Source organism: Bidens hawaiensis, unplaced genomic scaffold (assembly GCF_021521415.1).
Source record: "Bidens hawaiensis isolate Kalapana, Puna unplaced genomic scaffold, B.hawaiensis_p1.1 tig00032390_1, whole genome shotgun sequence".
Classification (NCBI taxonomy): Eukaryota; Viridiplantae; Streptophyta; class Magnoliopsida; order Asterales; family Asteraceae; genus Bidens; species Bidens hawaiensis.
In genome coordinates, this window is record NW_027505246.1 from 63,636 (window position 1) to 79,991 (window position 16,356).

General features: G+C 34.2%; 2 protein-coding genes and 1 pseudogene across 2 annotated transcripts; all 3 read right to left on the reverse strand.

Moving 5' to 3' along the window:
* Positions 1-413: 413 nt before the first annotated feature.
* Positions 414-3,814, reverse strand: LOC143611805 (chloroplast envelope quinone oxidoreductase homolog). Its single transcript, XM_077085946.1, has 4 exons — positions 3,702-3,814; positions 2,691-2,832; positions 1,388-1,470; positions 414-1,202 (listed from the first exon to the last, which is right to left on the reverse strand). Exons 1-4 carry the CDS (start codon positions 3,765-3,767, stop codon positions 507-509), a joined length of 987 nt encoding a protein of 328 aa, XP_076942061.1. The 5' UTR covers positions 3,768-3,814; the 3' UTR covers positions 414-506.
* A 2,335-nt stretch (positions 3,815-6,149) lies between these two features.
* On the reverse strand, positions 6,150-15,741 carry LOC143611804 (chloroplast envelope quinone oxidoreductase homolog). The gene is made up of 5 exons (XM_077085945.1): positions 15,597-15,741; positions 14,764-14,905; positions 14,405-14,487; positions 13,615-14,328; positions 6,150-6,191 (listed from the first exon to the last, which is right to left on the reverse strand). The coding sequence occupies exons 1-4, from the start codon at positions 15,660-15,662 to the stop codon at positions 13,633-13,635; spliced, it is 987 nt and encodes a 328-aa protein (XP_076942060.1). The 5' UTR covers positions 15,663-15,741; the 3' UTR covers positions 6,150-6,191; positions 13,615-13,632.
* Positions 6,255-10,243, reverse strand: LOC143611806 (chloroplast envelope quinone oxidoreductase homolog; annotated as a pseudogene).
* Positions 15,742-16,356: the final 615 nt, after the last annotated feature.

Genomic DNA, 16,356 nt, shown 5'->3' on the forward strand with positions numbered 1-16,356 from the left:
TAAAAAAAATCAACCGACATGGATGCGTCATATTCAACTTTAAATACATAACCAAGAAAAACACACAAGTCAACTTTAAATGCATAACTAAGAAAAGCACATAATATTGTGTGTAAATAGTGCTTGATAGATACAATGAGAGCAAGGGAAGGTGAGTGAAAGTAGTGATATATTATCATCTTTATATACATTTATCAACATTTTATCACTAAAACTGTTTATACTCTTATTTGCATATTTATTAAAGTTGTCTTGTACAATATAATGTAACCTTAGATATTCACTTGGTTAAATATGCCACAATGATTAAAGGGCAGACATCCCATATGCAAATAGAATCCCATCACCCTTTGTACCTTTCTTTTCCTGATCAGTCCATTTCAAACAGTTTATATATTTTCACAAACTTTTATAAACTTGATTCCTTCAACAGTACACCAACAAGATAACAACCCGAATTATAAAATCGACATCAACATAACGTTGTTCGGTCTTATTAGCATATCTCACGGCTCAATAACCACCTTCCCGGTAGCATGGCCCGCAATGCTCTTGGCCCAGCCCTCTTCGGCCTGACTTAGTGGGTAACTCGAGTCAATAACGGTTTTCAATTTCCCTTCTTTAACCAACTTCAAAAGATAATCAATCTGTACAGCTTTTGGAGTCACAAGTAGCGGGTAAATTTGTTTTTTCGAAAACGTTAATTTATTAACCGCGTAAGTCCAAAACGTATTACCACTCGGGGTTATATCAACTACCTTCCCGGTTGGGCTCAGGTTGGGCTCAAAGGTTGACCATGGGATACCCGTGGTGCAGTTGAGCACAATGTCGTATTTCTGGCCCGATGGGCTTTTGACAGCGGCTCCTTCGGGGGTCTTGTAGTCAAGAACCTCGTCGGCTCCTAAATCTTGAACGAATTTGATGTTGCGGGCCCCACATGTTGCAGTTACATGGGTGTTACCTAGTTTTGCCAGCTGGACCGCGTAGTGGCCCACGCCGCCTGAAGCGGCTGTTATTAGGACGTTGGTTCGTGGTTCGGTTTTTTCAAGTTTTAGACCGCAGGTTGTGGTAAGGGAGTGGAGAGCAGTGCAGCCTGCAATAACGAGACTCGCACCCTCTGCAGCTGATACTTCGGGTGGTCTTTGAACCGTTGAGCTTTCTTTAGCCACCGCGTACTCTGCGAACCCTCCACCCGCACCCCCCTGTTACCCAAGCAAACAGGTTCATGCATACAACTTTCTAAAATCGTTTTGTTATGTTATTTTGTGTAATCATATTTAATGCTTTAAATGTTTTAACTTCTTTGAACGACTAACTGTAGATGAGCAGACCCGACCCGCCCAGTTTGTCACATCTAATAAGAACCATTAAGAAAGATGAAACTCACAAGAGTTGAGACAATTTTGTCGCCAACTTTAAAATTCGTTACTTCAGGTCCGACTTCCACAACTTCTCCTGCCACGTCACCAACTGATGCAAACAACAATGGTTATGATTAATCTTTAAAATGCTTGAAAAGAAAATATCAATGTGCAAACATCATATATCATTATTTATTGGTTCATTAAGTAAATACAAAAAAAGGCACACCGAATTCATTAATCTCTGTAAACAAGCCGAGTTAGAGCTAAGGTAAGCTCGCTCGTTAGGCACGTTTAAGTTAAGCCTGAAATATAATGCTTATAAGTTATAACTCAATTTCATTTAGAAATAAGCCCACATAATATGGATTAAACCAACTTTAATATTATTTTTCACTTAAAATACTTCATTTTAATTTAAACAAGTTGGCTCTAGCTTTTTGCCAACTGAGCTCGAGCTCAAAATTTCAGCTCGTTAAGATAACCGAGTCGAACCAAGTTGGCTCAACTCGACTTGTTTACAAGAACTGTAAATGAATCGAACGACCCTTGTTCGTGTTCGTCCGTTAAGTTTTTGTCGAACAAACGAACGATTCATGAACACTATACTGAACAAAACTTTGTGTCCATGTTAGTTCGTTAAGGAATTGAGTTTGTTCGTGTTTGTCCATATCTGTTCACTAATTTTGTAAACGGGCACTAACGGAACAAACGGAGGTAACCGGCACAAAAAGACACTATCAGACACAAATGAACATACACGAACGCAAACGAACATATATTAATTTGAGATAAGAATCACTAAATCAACATAAAATCACCCAGAAATCCTGAAGTACACCACATAGTATATAAAAAAAAGATTAACATAGTAATCAGAAACCTAATTATATCAAAATAGGAATAGTAATAAATACTTAAATTAATAAATATATAGAAAGAAGTAATAGTAAAATTCTAATAAACGAACATATGTGTGCACACGAACGTAACCTGATGGACATAACCGAATTTTAATAAAGCACCACGAGAACTGCCATTTGTGTAATTTATCAGTTTTAAGTAGCTTTTTGAAATGGAAGAACATTTAAAATGCTTAAATAGTTTTTTTTAATTATCAGTTTACCCTTACACGTACATATACAAGAGATGGTCGTTCTAAACAGATTCAATTTTAAGTAGAGCACCACGAGAACTGCCATTTGTGGAATTTACTCATAATCTTCATGCACATAAATGAACAAAAAAACAACAAACAAGTATAAAACAACAATAGAAAAACTATAGGCTAAACGATGAATGTCATCGAATATCAACAATCAAACTAACCTGGTATAAAAGGAAACTTTTTGGGCAAAATAGGGCGTACAAAGCCGTTCTGAATCTTCCAGTCAATTGGATTTATGCTTGCTGCTTCTATTTTCACCAGAATCTCATCATTGGCAGGAGTAGGGATAGGGATTTCAACATGCTGCAAAACATATAAATAACACTACTAGACTCGTGTATATCATGTATCCATTAGAAAAGCAGTCCATAAAAATACCAAATTTAATCAACTGAATAGGCCCCTAAAACGAACTAACGAACATGAACTAACCGAAAACGAACACGAGCACGGACGTATAATCGAACAAATTATTTTTGTTCATGTTCGTTCATTAATAAAATGGGCACGTTTGAGTTTGCTCATTTAAAAGTTAAAGGAACAGTTCGTGAATGTAAACGAACACAAGCGAACATAATAAACAAAGTTAAATGAACACTAATAAACATAACTGGCCAAACATAAAACGAACAGAAACGAACAAAATTTAGCATTAATGTACACAAATGAACAAGTCTAATGCATCACAACTCATCCAAAATTACATCTAAATTAGTGGTTTAAATTTACATGACTCGTTCAAAATATCCATCAAGATTAGTAGTTTAAATGAGCCACTTTTATGTTCAGATTTATATAAATATAACTAATTATGCATTTATTAAAACTTAAATGAACAAACATATTCGAAAGTAAATAAACAAACATAAACAAACTTTCACCGGATAGCGTTCACGAACAATTCATGAACGTTCGGTCCGTTTACATGCCTACAACCGAATGATGTTTCCATTTCCAAATTGATGTGAAATTTAAAGGTATAAATGAGAAATCTATAGTTGTTTAATTACAAATCCATAAAAAAAAACAACATATTTTCTGAATTTTCCCATAAAAGTCACTCGGCAATCGATAAAATGAAACTAAAACTTAGGTCTAATAATGATAACAATTAAATAGCATAATAATTTGCACGCATGAAATAAAATGATAACGAGTATTGAATCAATCACCTTTAAGCCGGCAGGACCTCCGCCGTAACGAGTGTACCAAACCGCCTGCATCACTTTTCCGGCCATATTATTATTATTATTATTATTCAGTCACCGATCCAAGCAGTCCGCCTCGAAATTAGTGGTACAAGTGAGTGAGAATGTGACAGCATTTATAATTCATTTTATAAGCCATTCCTTTTGGACTGTATTGCTGGGTTCACGCATTTTGACTCCTTTACTTTTTATGTGTTTCAACGACTGGGTTTTTGTATTATGTATGTGCAAATGATTAAATACTGGTCATGAAAATAACATTTTACTGTGTGTTATGAAACTATAAGGTGGTGTTTGGTCACACTACTATCAATCGTTCATTCCCTTTCATCATTATACAAATAAAGTGACCAAGACGTGAGCAAAGATACGTGACTCTGGTCACATGGCTATGGAGCATTAGAAATAAAATAATGAACCATTGCAAATTAAACTAGGGTAGGGGTGCTTTCTAATTAAAATAATTAGTCTATAAATACTAAATTATTTATAAAGTTTTTACCCACATAAAAATTTCAAACTTTGATTCGTAAAACCCTTTTTTCATGCTACACAATCCAAACAACCCGTATTAATTTTTATTTCTTTGAATACGCTAGTTATATATTTAATTTATAAATTTTTCTTTAATTAGATTTTTTTTTATTTAACTTATGAATTTGTCTTTAATTAATTTTCTTTGAAATGAGAATAGTTAAATTACGTTAAAACATTATACATGAAAACATAAAAATCAAAAGTAATTGTGGTTAAGTCTCTTTGCTAAGTGTTGGTTACACATATCTAAGTGAATTGTTGGTGATGAGAATGACGGTCTACGTGTTATTGTAATCGAGCCTTTTCTAAGTTAGTTGTTGTAATAACAATATCAAGCATATGCCCGTCATTCAAGCCAGGTTCATGCATCCGTTTTTTCTTCTATATTTAAACAAGAGAAGACCACATTTTATTTTTTTTATGATGTACAATTTTAATAGTGTGACACGTGAAATGATTCATTACATCTTATCTTATCTTATTTTATAATACTAATAAAAGAAAATGCTAAAGTTTAGGTGTCAAGCCCACATTTCATCAAATTCGTAATCTTTTATCTCATTCATTATAGTTATTCATGGGTTAAAACCATTTTGTCAAATAGGTTATAACATAATGTGGATTATATTCATTATTGAATCAAGTGTCATTTTCATACCTAAGGTGTGACCAACTATACCAACTTTAGTACCCTTTTTTAAATTTCTTGCAAATCAACATCTGATATTTCTAAAATCATGCTATTTTAGTACTTTTCATTAACCCTGTTTGGTTTTTTCATTAAGTCAACATTAAATAAATTCACAAGTAGTTTGAGAATCACAACTGAAATAACAGACCTTATTTATCTTAATCATTTGACAAAACCCGTGTAATACACGGATTTAAAAGTTAGTTTTTAATATCTTTAAATAATAGTTACCTAGTTACTAGTGAATGTATGGTAGCCACTAACTTTACTACCCAAGTTAATTATTGGGAGTTCTATTGATTTATTGTTTTTTTAAGATTAAGATAATAAGGGGATGTTTGGGTGAGCTTTTCAAATTTACTTATTTGCTTATTTGATTTTTGAAAAACAAAATCACTTTTGAAAGTTACATTTTGAAGCTTTTGAAGGGTTTTGTTAAACAACTTTATAAACAAAATATAAAAGCTCACCCAAACACCCCCTAACAGTTAAAAGAAAAATAAAAAAATGAAAACCTTGGAGAACTCGTATGACTCGACCGGTGTGTAATGGAGAGGGTATGGGGGTGTCAAGGGTCCTAAGGGCGCATCAAATCTACTATGCAAGCACCAAGGAGGGGGCGTCATAGCTGCATTCGTCAAGGCGAAGTGGGAGAGAAGGAAATCAATGAGCCAATGAGGTGGGGTCACTTGCAAGCCAACTAATCAAATATTTTCTTTTCTTTTATTTAATGTTTAGTTAAAACCACTATACCATTGTTAACTGGTGAATGTGTTAAAGTCTCACTTTCTGCGTGACAATGACATGACACTTTAACTTTATCACAACAAAGTCTCCTAAAGCTATTGCTAGATATAAATTAGGAGTATTATTATTCACCGTTGTATTAAATTGTTTAACCATGTGCATCGGATAGTATACGAAAATTTAAATAGGCATGTATTTCATACCTTCTAACTCAGAAACTCATATTAATATTTCTTTTATTCTCTTTTAGTCTAAAATAAATCCAATTATAATATTAAAATCATCACCACCTAATATTAGAATAAAAGTAAATATATTATAGAGAGAGAATACACTAAGAATAGTTAATATATATATATATATATTGTTTAATCTTTTAGTACAACTTCTATAAACCAAGACCCAAGCCTTAGACACACATACTTATACTTTCACGATTCACAATTGTACATAGGTAAAACATAAAAGACACTAAAACACTATGAAACTTAAGTTTTCACCATATTATGTATAAGAGACTAGAACACACAAAAGATACAACTCTATGTCAAACACTCCACAACCACCTTCCCAGTAGCAAGACCCTCAATACTCTTGGCCCATCCCTCTTCAGCTCGGCTCAGCGGGTATGTCGAGTCGATCACACTTTTAATCTTCCCTTCTTTCACCAAATTCGCAAGAAACTCGATCTCTTTCGCCTTAGGTACCGCAATTAACGGCACAATTTGCTTATTCGAGAACATAACTTTATTAACCGCATAGTTCCAAAACGTCCCACTACTCGGCGTCAAATGAATCACTTTCCCGGTTGGTGTCAAGTTAGCCTTGAAGGTTGACCACGGGATCCCAACCGTGCAATGGATCACGAGATCGTACTTCTGGCTCGATGGGCTTTTGAGGCTAACCCCTTCCGGGGTCTTGTAGTCTAGAACCTCATCGGCTCCTAAACTTTTGACAAACTCAATGTTGCGGGCCCCACATGTTGCGGTTATGTGGGTGTTTCCTAGTTTTGCAAGTTGGACCACATAGTGACCAACCCCGCCTGAACCGTTGGTTACTAGGACGTTTGTGAGTGGTCCAGTTTTGTCTAGCTTTAGCCTACCGGTTACAGTGAGAGCACAAAGAGCGGTGCATCCTGCGATGACTAGACTTGCAGCGTCCGCAGCTGAGACTTCGGGTGGTCTTTGAACCGTCGAGGTCTCTTTAGCCACCACATACTCGGCTAGTCCTCCACCCCCACCTCCCTATTATCCAATTAAGAAAATAAATCACATTAAGGTTAGAAAGTTTAGTAATTATAATTAGCAATAAATAGAATCAAAGTTACAAGGATGAAACTTACAAGGACAGCAACAACTTTGTCACCAACTTAAATTTCTCAACTCCAGATCCAACCTCAACCACCTCTCCCGCCACATCGGTAACACTAAACAACAAACAAACATGGATGTGAGGCTCGGTGCTTGGATGCGTTGTCTCACTTTCCATGTCCTACACTTGTCTGCCTGAGTTGAAGACTTGTACCGTACAATATAGTGTGCAGTACCTACTATATTGTACGGTACAAGTGAAGTCAACCAGACAAGTGTACAACTAAAAATAAATTAAACAGCAAATCTTAGCTCGGTTTTGAAACTAACCTGGTATATGGGGAAATTTTTTAGGGAGAACAGGACGGGCGATTCCTTTCTGAATTTTCCAATCGAATGGATTAATGCTTGATGCTTCAATTTTAAGCAGAATTTCACCCTTGCTAGGAGTAGGAAAGGTATTTCAACATGCTGCAGAAGATATAGATTCAGCATCACTAACTCATAAATGATTTGGAACAGGTATTACTAATAACATTAGTAATATTGATTATGCAGCTTAAGTGTTATGAAGTGAAACTGTCTATCTAACAAAACTAGGGGCTAAACGAGCTCGACTAAGCTCACAGCTCGTTTAAGTTATTGAGAGCTCGAGCTCGGCTTCGTAAGTAATTTTTCAAGCTCAGCTCGTTTATTATTTATTAATTAATTTATATATATTTATAACTTTTTTTATATAATTTTATATACATAATAATATAATGTATAGTATTTAGTTGTTTTATCGTAATTTTATATATATATTAATAACTAGCTTGAGACCCACGTACTACACGTACAATTAATTTCATCATCATCATCATCATCATCATCATCATCATCTCAAATTCATCTTCAAATCTCACTTTAACGGATTTCAGTTAACAACTAATAAAAAATTCACCAGAAACCTGATCTGAAATCGGAACAATAATTTGACGGATAGATCTGATCCGACGAATGGCAGGGGCGGCCTCTGCGCTGTTCCTTCTGGATATCAAAGGCCGTGTTCTCGTATGGCGTGATTACCGTGGCGATGTTTCTGCTGTTCAGGCTGAACGATTCTTCACTAAGCTCATAGAGAAAGAGGTTATTATTATTATTATTATTATGTTGATTTCATTTTTATGATTTGATTTGATAGATTAAGCTTCTAGTTTGTATAATAGCTCTGCTTAGAGTAAGGTGTTAGCATTGTTGATTTCAATTAGGTTTAGGAATTAGATCGAAAACATTTGTTAAGCTGATTTCTCTGTTTTCATTTCATAGATTTCAAATTTGTGTATTATGATTAGTTTTACGTCTTAATTCGTGTATTAGGTTTGCTAGAGTAAGCTGTTAGCATTGCTGATTTCAGTTAGGATTATATAGTAGGTGTAGGCTTAGGAACCAGATCTAAAACATCGCTTTGATTTGATAGATTTGTAATTTGTGTATTGTGATTAGTGTTTTAGGTCCTAATTTTGTGTATCAGGTGTGATAAAGTTAGGTTTAAGGCATTGTTGATTTGAATTAGGTTTATACTTTATATAGTAGGTGTAGGTTTTGGAATTAGATCCAAAACAATTGTTTAATTATGTGCTTCACTAAATTTATATAGAAATAGGTTGTTTTATTATGTTGTTTATTTGATTTTGATGGATTGAAATTTATTTATTATGATTCTATGATAAGTGTTTTAGGTTCTAATCTTGTGTAATAGGTTAGCTAGAGTAACCTGTTAGCATTGTTGATTTGAATTAGGTTTATATATTAGATAAATGATTCTTCACTAAACTCGTAGAGAAAGAGGTTTGTTCTATTGTTGATTTGATAGATTTGAAACTCGTTTATTATTATAAGTGTTTTAGTTTCTAATTTGTATAACAGCTTGATTTGAGTTATTTTTATTGAGTAGGTTTTGGAATTAGGTCGGTGCGCGTATATAATGTATATATGTGTGAACCCTCGGGTGGGCAAAAGTAAAATTGCACTAATTTTGACGTTATTTTACCAATTTTGTGAAAATAACGTTAAAAGTGATGGAAGGTTAATCAGGCATCATGTGGTGGCGTTGATAGCCGAAAGACAAAGGTACATACACCAATCAGCCGGCGTCCCGATGATTGAGTGCTATGTGCCTTATGTAATATGTCCAAGGCTTGATGCAAAACTACTATCGAACCGGGGGTCTCACCGGAAACAGCCTCTCTATCCCCATGGGGTAGAGGTAAGGCTGTCTACATCTTACCCTCCTCAGACCCTACCATAGCTTTGCTATTGGTGGGATATACTGAGTACGATGATGATGATGATGATGATCATCATCATCATCATCGTACTCAGTAAATCCCACCAATAGCAAAGCTATGGTAGGGTCTGAGGAGGGTAAGATGTAGACAGCCTTACCTCTACCCCGAAGGAATAGAGAGGCTGCTTCCGGTGAGACCCCCTGCTCGATAGTAGTTTTGCATCAAGCCTTGGACATAAGCCACATAACACTCAACCACCGGGACATCGGCCGATTGGTGCGTGTACCCTTGTCTTTCGGCTATCAGCGCCACCACATGATGCCTGATTAACCTTCCGCCACTTTTAACGTTATTTTCACGAGATTAGTAAAATAACGTCAAAATTAGTGCAATTTCACTTTTGCCCACCCGATGGTTCACACATATATACACAATATATGTGTATACATATATACACATATATACGTACAATTAATTTAAATAAACTATTTAACAAATAATCAAAATACACTTTAACAATATAGTTATTTGTAAATACAAAGCCATTGTATAGTACAATTTACAACAAACTAAAAATAATCAATTAGTTGATTACCCGACATTATTTGTTGTTGTGTTTCTTTGAGACTACATGAGTTTTATAAAAACACGTAACATATAAAAAAAATCGTTTTATATAATGTAAATAGCACTAATCTTGTAAAAATTTAAAGATATAAGGAAACCAAAATCGTTAAGATTTTTTAACTTTGCATACTCTGAATATTTTATATAAAAAAATTATACATATAATAGGCTCCTTGAGCACGATAAGCACAATAAGTGAAGCTCGGCTCATTCTCGTTTAAAGCTAAAAATTACTTATCGAGTTAATTGTATTATTACCTTTAAACCGGCAGAGCCTCCGCCGTAAGAATCATACCAGACCGCCTGCATTAGTTTTCCGGCCATTTATTATTATTATTATTATTATTATTATGTCACGAGCACTTTCAGTCACTGGTTTTGTGTTGAAGGATGGATAATATGTGAGAAATGTGACAAGAGTTTATTGATTTTATACACAAATGTAGAACTTTAGGTTAAGTACAGTAGTAGAATAGTCTTTAGTCTTCATATTAAGGCTCGCCAGGATAGTTCTTCAAGTGTGTTATTTGAAGTTTGAACACCGCGCCGCACTTTTCCTTTCACGTATGAGGGGACCAGAATGAGAGTCAGGGCCGGCCAACGATTTTGGTGGCCCAAAACGAATTCTAAAGCGAGGCCTTTTCGTGAAAAATAATTAATAATTTTGCTAAAAATCTAACAAGTTGAAACATGGATCAATATTGGACAATGACATGGGTTTGAGAGGGGAGGTCTTGGTTCAAGTCCCACAGACGATCGACAAGACTTAAAAAGAAATTCGTGTTTAAAAAAATAATAATAAAATCCACAAAATATGGTCCTATTTTTCACTAAACAAAACATGAATTTTATTAGCATTCTAAATGATCAACGTGGAATGTTGATAAATATTCCTTTACCATAAAAACTATAAATAAATATGTAAAAGAACCCAGTAAAAAGACTATGAACAATGATGTTGATCTTTAAAGCTTAAAAAGTTATTAATGATGAATTATGAAAAACATCATGTAACGTATATGCACTACTCATATCAATACTAGGCAAGGACTGAAGAAAAAAAGAGATGAATACTTATAGTTTGAGGCCCTAAAAAAGTGGTGGCCACAAGCTAGTGTTTGGGTTGGTAAAACATAAGGGCCGGCATTGAAATGTGATCCATTAGGTTGAATGGGCTGTAACAAAATATATATAATGGGTCAAATTAAAAAATGAAAAAGATTGAAACGGGTCAAAACAGGTTGACATCTCTTGAGTTTTTTGTTAATGGAACGAGAAAACCGGATAAAACTTTTTAGTTTTTTTACTCTTTTAGTTTTGGGTTTATATTTCGAGTTATGATTTTTTAATTAATTTTTTTTTAATTTTTTAATAAGGGATTTCTGAAATCTTAACCCATTTTGACCAATTTCAAAAATCCCTCATTAAAGAATTAAAAAATTATAACTCGAAATATAAATCAAAAGCTAAAAAGTAAAAAAAAAAAAAAAAAAAAAAAGCTACCAAGTTTCCTCCGTTTTTCTCGTTCCATTAAAAGAAAAACTTAATAAATGTCAACTCGTTTTGACTCGTTTCAATCCTTTTCTTTTTTTAGTTTGACCTATTCTGACTCATTATATACATTTTATTACAACTCATTCAAAATGGGTCACATTTGTCACCCCTAATTGTCACCTACATCAACCATCCCTTTTACTTAAAACAAACATTTGTGTTCATGTCTGTTCGTTTTAAAAAAACAGCATGATCGTGTTCGTTTATGCTCATAAGTTAAAAATCTAAAAAACCTACATATCTCAATTGAAAGAGTCTAAACGTTAAAAAAAATAATGACGTAACAAACTAATATATACATATAAATCAAAACAAAACTACGTTAAAAAATAAAACAATCATTACAAAATATAAAATAGCAAAATGATTAAAAACAAAACCTAAATAAACTTACGTAACACAGGGACTTAAACTAGTGTATAATATTATCATCTAAGATTGGAAATTGAGTTTTATTTGAAGAAGATCAATATAATATCTTTTTATTTCTTATTTGGTTTCTTTGTTGAACTATGAATTTCACCTATAAGTTGATATAAGGTTTATCATTTAGTAGCTTTATTTGTAGTTTTATTACTGTAAATAACATTTTTAGGTTTATTTGAACCATTTGATTAGTTGATGGCTTTCATACACACATAATTAAATTTGATGAAATGTCTATGTTATTGGGTATATTATAAATTCCAAACTCACGAAAAAATTAGAAGGTAGTCCCAAACATTTCAGATATTTCTATCAAGTTCGTGTTCATTTCATTGCCATCCCTAGTTGCATAATGCATCGGTTTGAAGACATATATAAAATTAAATAGAAACAAATTAACTATATATCCTTTTAAAACAAACATAATAGTTTGTTTACTTTTGAATGGAAATTTCAAATTTGAGTCAAAAACCATGGCTATGACCCAAATAAAAGTCATACTCAGATACATGGCTGCAAATATTTGGACTTCTTCTTTAAAACATTTCTTGAACATAATTTAATGCTTTCATATATATTGTTTCACCCTTAGATTCGAACTAGTTGCTTCACGAGATGCGACGAGAATTTTGTACAACTTATTACTATATTTTTACGTGTTTGGTGTTAGTCTTTAGGCTCCAACATCATGTCATAGTAAACGTGTTCTTCTAACAAATGGCTAAATACTCGAATCCAGCTTTGTTACTCAAGAATAGACGATAAAAGTTATGAACAACTTTAACTCGTGATATTAAACTAAAATTTGAAACCAAAACTTCTTTATAATCAAAAAACAAAATAAGTATTTAACTGTTTGGGTTGCTTAAAAATCGGAGAACCAATTTGCATAAAAGAACCACCCAATCCAAGAATATTGGTTTTAACCCCTTGAACCGTTATGTCAATTACATTCATTGGTGTGGAATAAGATTTAAAATGATCAAACATGTATTTATTCTATTCTCTTTTAGTCTAAAATAAATCTAATTATAATATTAAAATCATCAACACCTAATATTCGAATAACAGTATTTAGTTTTCAAGTAAATCCAATTATAATATTAAATTCATCAACGCCTAATATAAGAATAAAAGTAAATACACGACTATCACATAGATACAATACACTAAAAAGTCAAAAACACTTAATTTTCAAACAAAGTTCTTTTAAAATAGAGATTCGCAATAAATTTATACCATTGGAGTATTGTATGCATCGAGTTTACAATGGCTTAAAAGGTTAAATTCACTCTCATCGTCATCCTAATCAACAATAATATAAGTACTTTCATTTCCTAAAATAATAAATAAGAAGTTTTAGTTATATAATTATAATATACAAAAATTACAGGAAATAAGTAAAATATATAAAAAAAAGGGTGGTCTGAAACAAAAAAAAAATCTTGTAGGCTTTTAAACTAGTTTACCGGTATAAACCAGTTTTCTATAAAAACCGGCCGGTTTGATGTTCCATAAAACCGCTCAAATGTACTGGGTTGCTCACCGAAATCCGATTCAACGGGTTGAACCGGCCGGTTTAAACCGGTTTTTAAAACACTGCTAAAAATAGTTATGCGCATATTTCCTTTGTTTAATTTATTATTACAACTTCTATAAACCAAGACCCAAGCCTCACACATATACTTATACTTTCACGATTGTATATAACACACATAAGATACATCTCCATGTCAACACTCCACAACCACCTTCCCAGTAGCATGACCCTCAATACTCTTGGCCCATCCCTCTTCAACTCGGCTCAACGGGTATGTCGAGTCGATGACACTTTTAATCTTCCCTTCTTTCACCAAATTCGCAAGAAACTCGATCTCTTCATCCTTCGGTACCGCAATTAAAGGCACAATTTGCTGCTTCGAGAACGTAAGTTTATTAACCGCATAGTTCCAAAATGTCCCACCGCTCGGCGTCAAATCAATCACTTTCCCTGTCGGAGTCAAGTTAGCCTTGAAGGTTGACCACGGGATCCCAACCGTGCAATGTATCACGAGATCGTACTTCTGGCCCGATGGGCTTTTGAGGCTCGCTCCTTCCGGGGTCTTGTAGTCTAGAACCTCATCGGCTCCTAAACTTTTGACAAACTCGATGTTGCGGGCCCCACATGTTGCGGTGACATGGGTGTTTCCGAGTTTTGCGAGTTGGACCGCATAGTGACCGACCCCGCCTGAACCGTTGGTTACAAGGGCATTTGTGAGTGGTCCGGTTTTGTCTAGCTTTAGCCCGCCGGTTACAGTGAGGGAACGAAGAGCGGTGCACCCTGCGACAACTAGACTTGCAGCGTCTGCAGCTGAGACCTCGGGTGGTCTTTGAACCGTTGAGCTCTCTTTAGCCACCGCATACTCGGCTAGTCCTCCACCACCACCGCCCTATTATCCAATCAGGAAAGTAAATTACATTGTAATTACCAATAAATAAAAACAAAGCTACAAAAATGAAACTTACAAGGTAAGTAACAACTTTGTCACCAGCTTTAAATTTCTCTACTCCAGATCCAACCTCCACCACCTCTCCGGCCACATCAGTAACTACATCCAACAAACAAGTATTATGTAAGGCCCGGTGCTCGGATATGTCGTCTCACTTTCCAAGTCGTACACTTGTCTGCCAGAGTGGAAGACTTGTATCGTCCAGTATAATGTGCGTACACTATATCGCACGGTACAAGTGAAGTCAACCAGACAAGTGTACAACTAAAAATAAATTAAACAACAAATCTTATACGGTACAAGTGAAGTCAACCAGACAAGTGTACAACTAAAAGTAAATTAAACAACAAATCTTAGCTCGGTTTTGAAACTAACCTGGTATATAGGGAAACTTTTTGGGGAAAACGGGTCGAGCAATTCCTTTTTGAATCTTCCAATCGATTGGATTAATGCTTGATGCTTCGATTTTAAGCAGAATTTCACCATTACTAGGAGCAGGAACAGGTATTTCAACATGCTGCAGAAGATATAGATTCAGCATCACTAACATTCAATTTGAATCCACAATATGCAAGTTATATAGTCCCTATCTTAAATCTATCTAATATTCTTCCAATTCCCAAAATAGACGTTTAAGTTCAACAACAATGATTATGGAGCTTAGTGTTATGAAGTGAGATTGTCGATATAACAAAACTAGGCGTGCAGACGAGCCAAGCAGAGCCCGAGCTCGACTAGGCTCGCGGGCTCATTTAACTTACAGGACTTCCAGCTCGGCTTGTTTAAAGCTCTACTTCTAAAGCTCGAGCTCGATTAATGAGTAGTTTTTCTAGCTCGAGCTTGTCTTAGGCAAGGTTCGTTTATTATTAACTAATTAATTTATATAATATAACATAATATTCATTAGTTAATTATTTTTATCATAAATTCATAAATTAAATAAATATATACTAAATATTTTAAATAAGGTATTAAATATTTAATAGGCTAGGCTAATAAGCGAAGCTCGGGTTTGTTTATAGAGAAAGCTTATTTTCAAGCTTGAGCTAGTTCGATTCAAGCTTTTTGCAAGCCGATCACGAGTCAGAAAACTAAAAATCTTCGAATTGAAGGTGATTTGAATTTGTACCAGTTTAAGTGTGGGATCGGACTTAGGGTTTATGAGAGTGCAACTTAATTAGAAGCTAAATGAAGACAAAAAAAGATACCTTTAAACCAGCGGAGCCTCCGCCGTAAGAATCGTACGACACCGCCTGCATTAGTTTTCCGGCCATATTTGTCCACGTCACCAGCAGTTTCAGCCACAGCGTATTTATGTGTTCTGGAAAGTGATGGATAAGGTGTGAGAGAGGTTACGTGAGCTTATTGATTTATCCATAACATAATAAATACAAGTTTAGGTTCAAAACGTGTTAGTACGGTGGCCCTTGCTTTGCTTCAAACCCGACAACTGGCTTTGTTTATTTTTTCAGTTGTAGTATTCATATGAAAAATAGCTATATTTGTAGTAGGAATAAAAAAAAGAAAATATTAGTACTTTATAATGCATAATATTATCATCAAATGAGTAATGACTTATAGTATATTAGTTATCACGAATGTGATAAGTCACATGGTTTTCGGGAAATGAAAACTAATTTTTTAATGGCAAGTGATGTAGGAGCATCAACTTCTAACTTGATTTGAACCGGTGTCAAACTCATAACTTTTGAGTTAGTTGAAAATTGAGTTTTATTTAATATCTTTTTATTTCTTATTTGATTTCTTTGAACTATGAATCTCATCTATAAGTTTAGATCTAAGTTTATTATTTAGTAGTTTTGATTATTGTAAAGAACACCTTTGAGATTTATTTGAATCATTTGGTTCGTCAAAAGGTTTTTGTTATAATCACCGTTATTGAGCCATTAGATGGAGACAGTTTTACTATATATTAACAAATAAAAATAATAGTGTGTTCATTTGTGA

Coding starts and splice junctions, on each gene's coding strand:
- LOC143611804 (XM_077085945.1), bottom strand. CDS start 15,662: ATGGCCGGAAAACTAATGCAGGCGGTGTCGTACGATTCTTACGGCGGA. Junction 14,906..15,596: donor GAGGCTCCGCTGGTTTAAAG/GTATCTTTTTTT, acceptor TATCTTCTGCAG/CATGTTGAAATACCTGTTCC. Junction 14,488..14,763: donor AAAGTTTCCCTATATACCAG/GTTAGTTTCAAA, acceptor TGTTGGATGTAG/TTACTGATGTGGCCGGAGAG.
- LOC143611805 (XM_077085946.1), bottom strand. CDS start 3,767: ATGGCCGGAAAAGTGATGCAGGCGGTTTGGTACACTCGTTACGGCGGA. Junction 1,471..2,690: donor AAAGTTTCCTTTTATACCAG/GTTAGTTTGATT, acceptor TGTTTGCATCAG/TTGGTGACGTGGCAGGAGAA. Junction 1,203..1,387: donor ACAAAATTGTCTCAACTCTT/GTGAGTTTCATC, acceptor CTTGGGTAACAG/GGGGGTGCGGGTGGAGGGTT.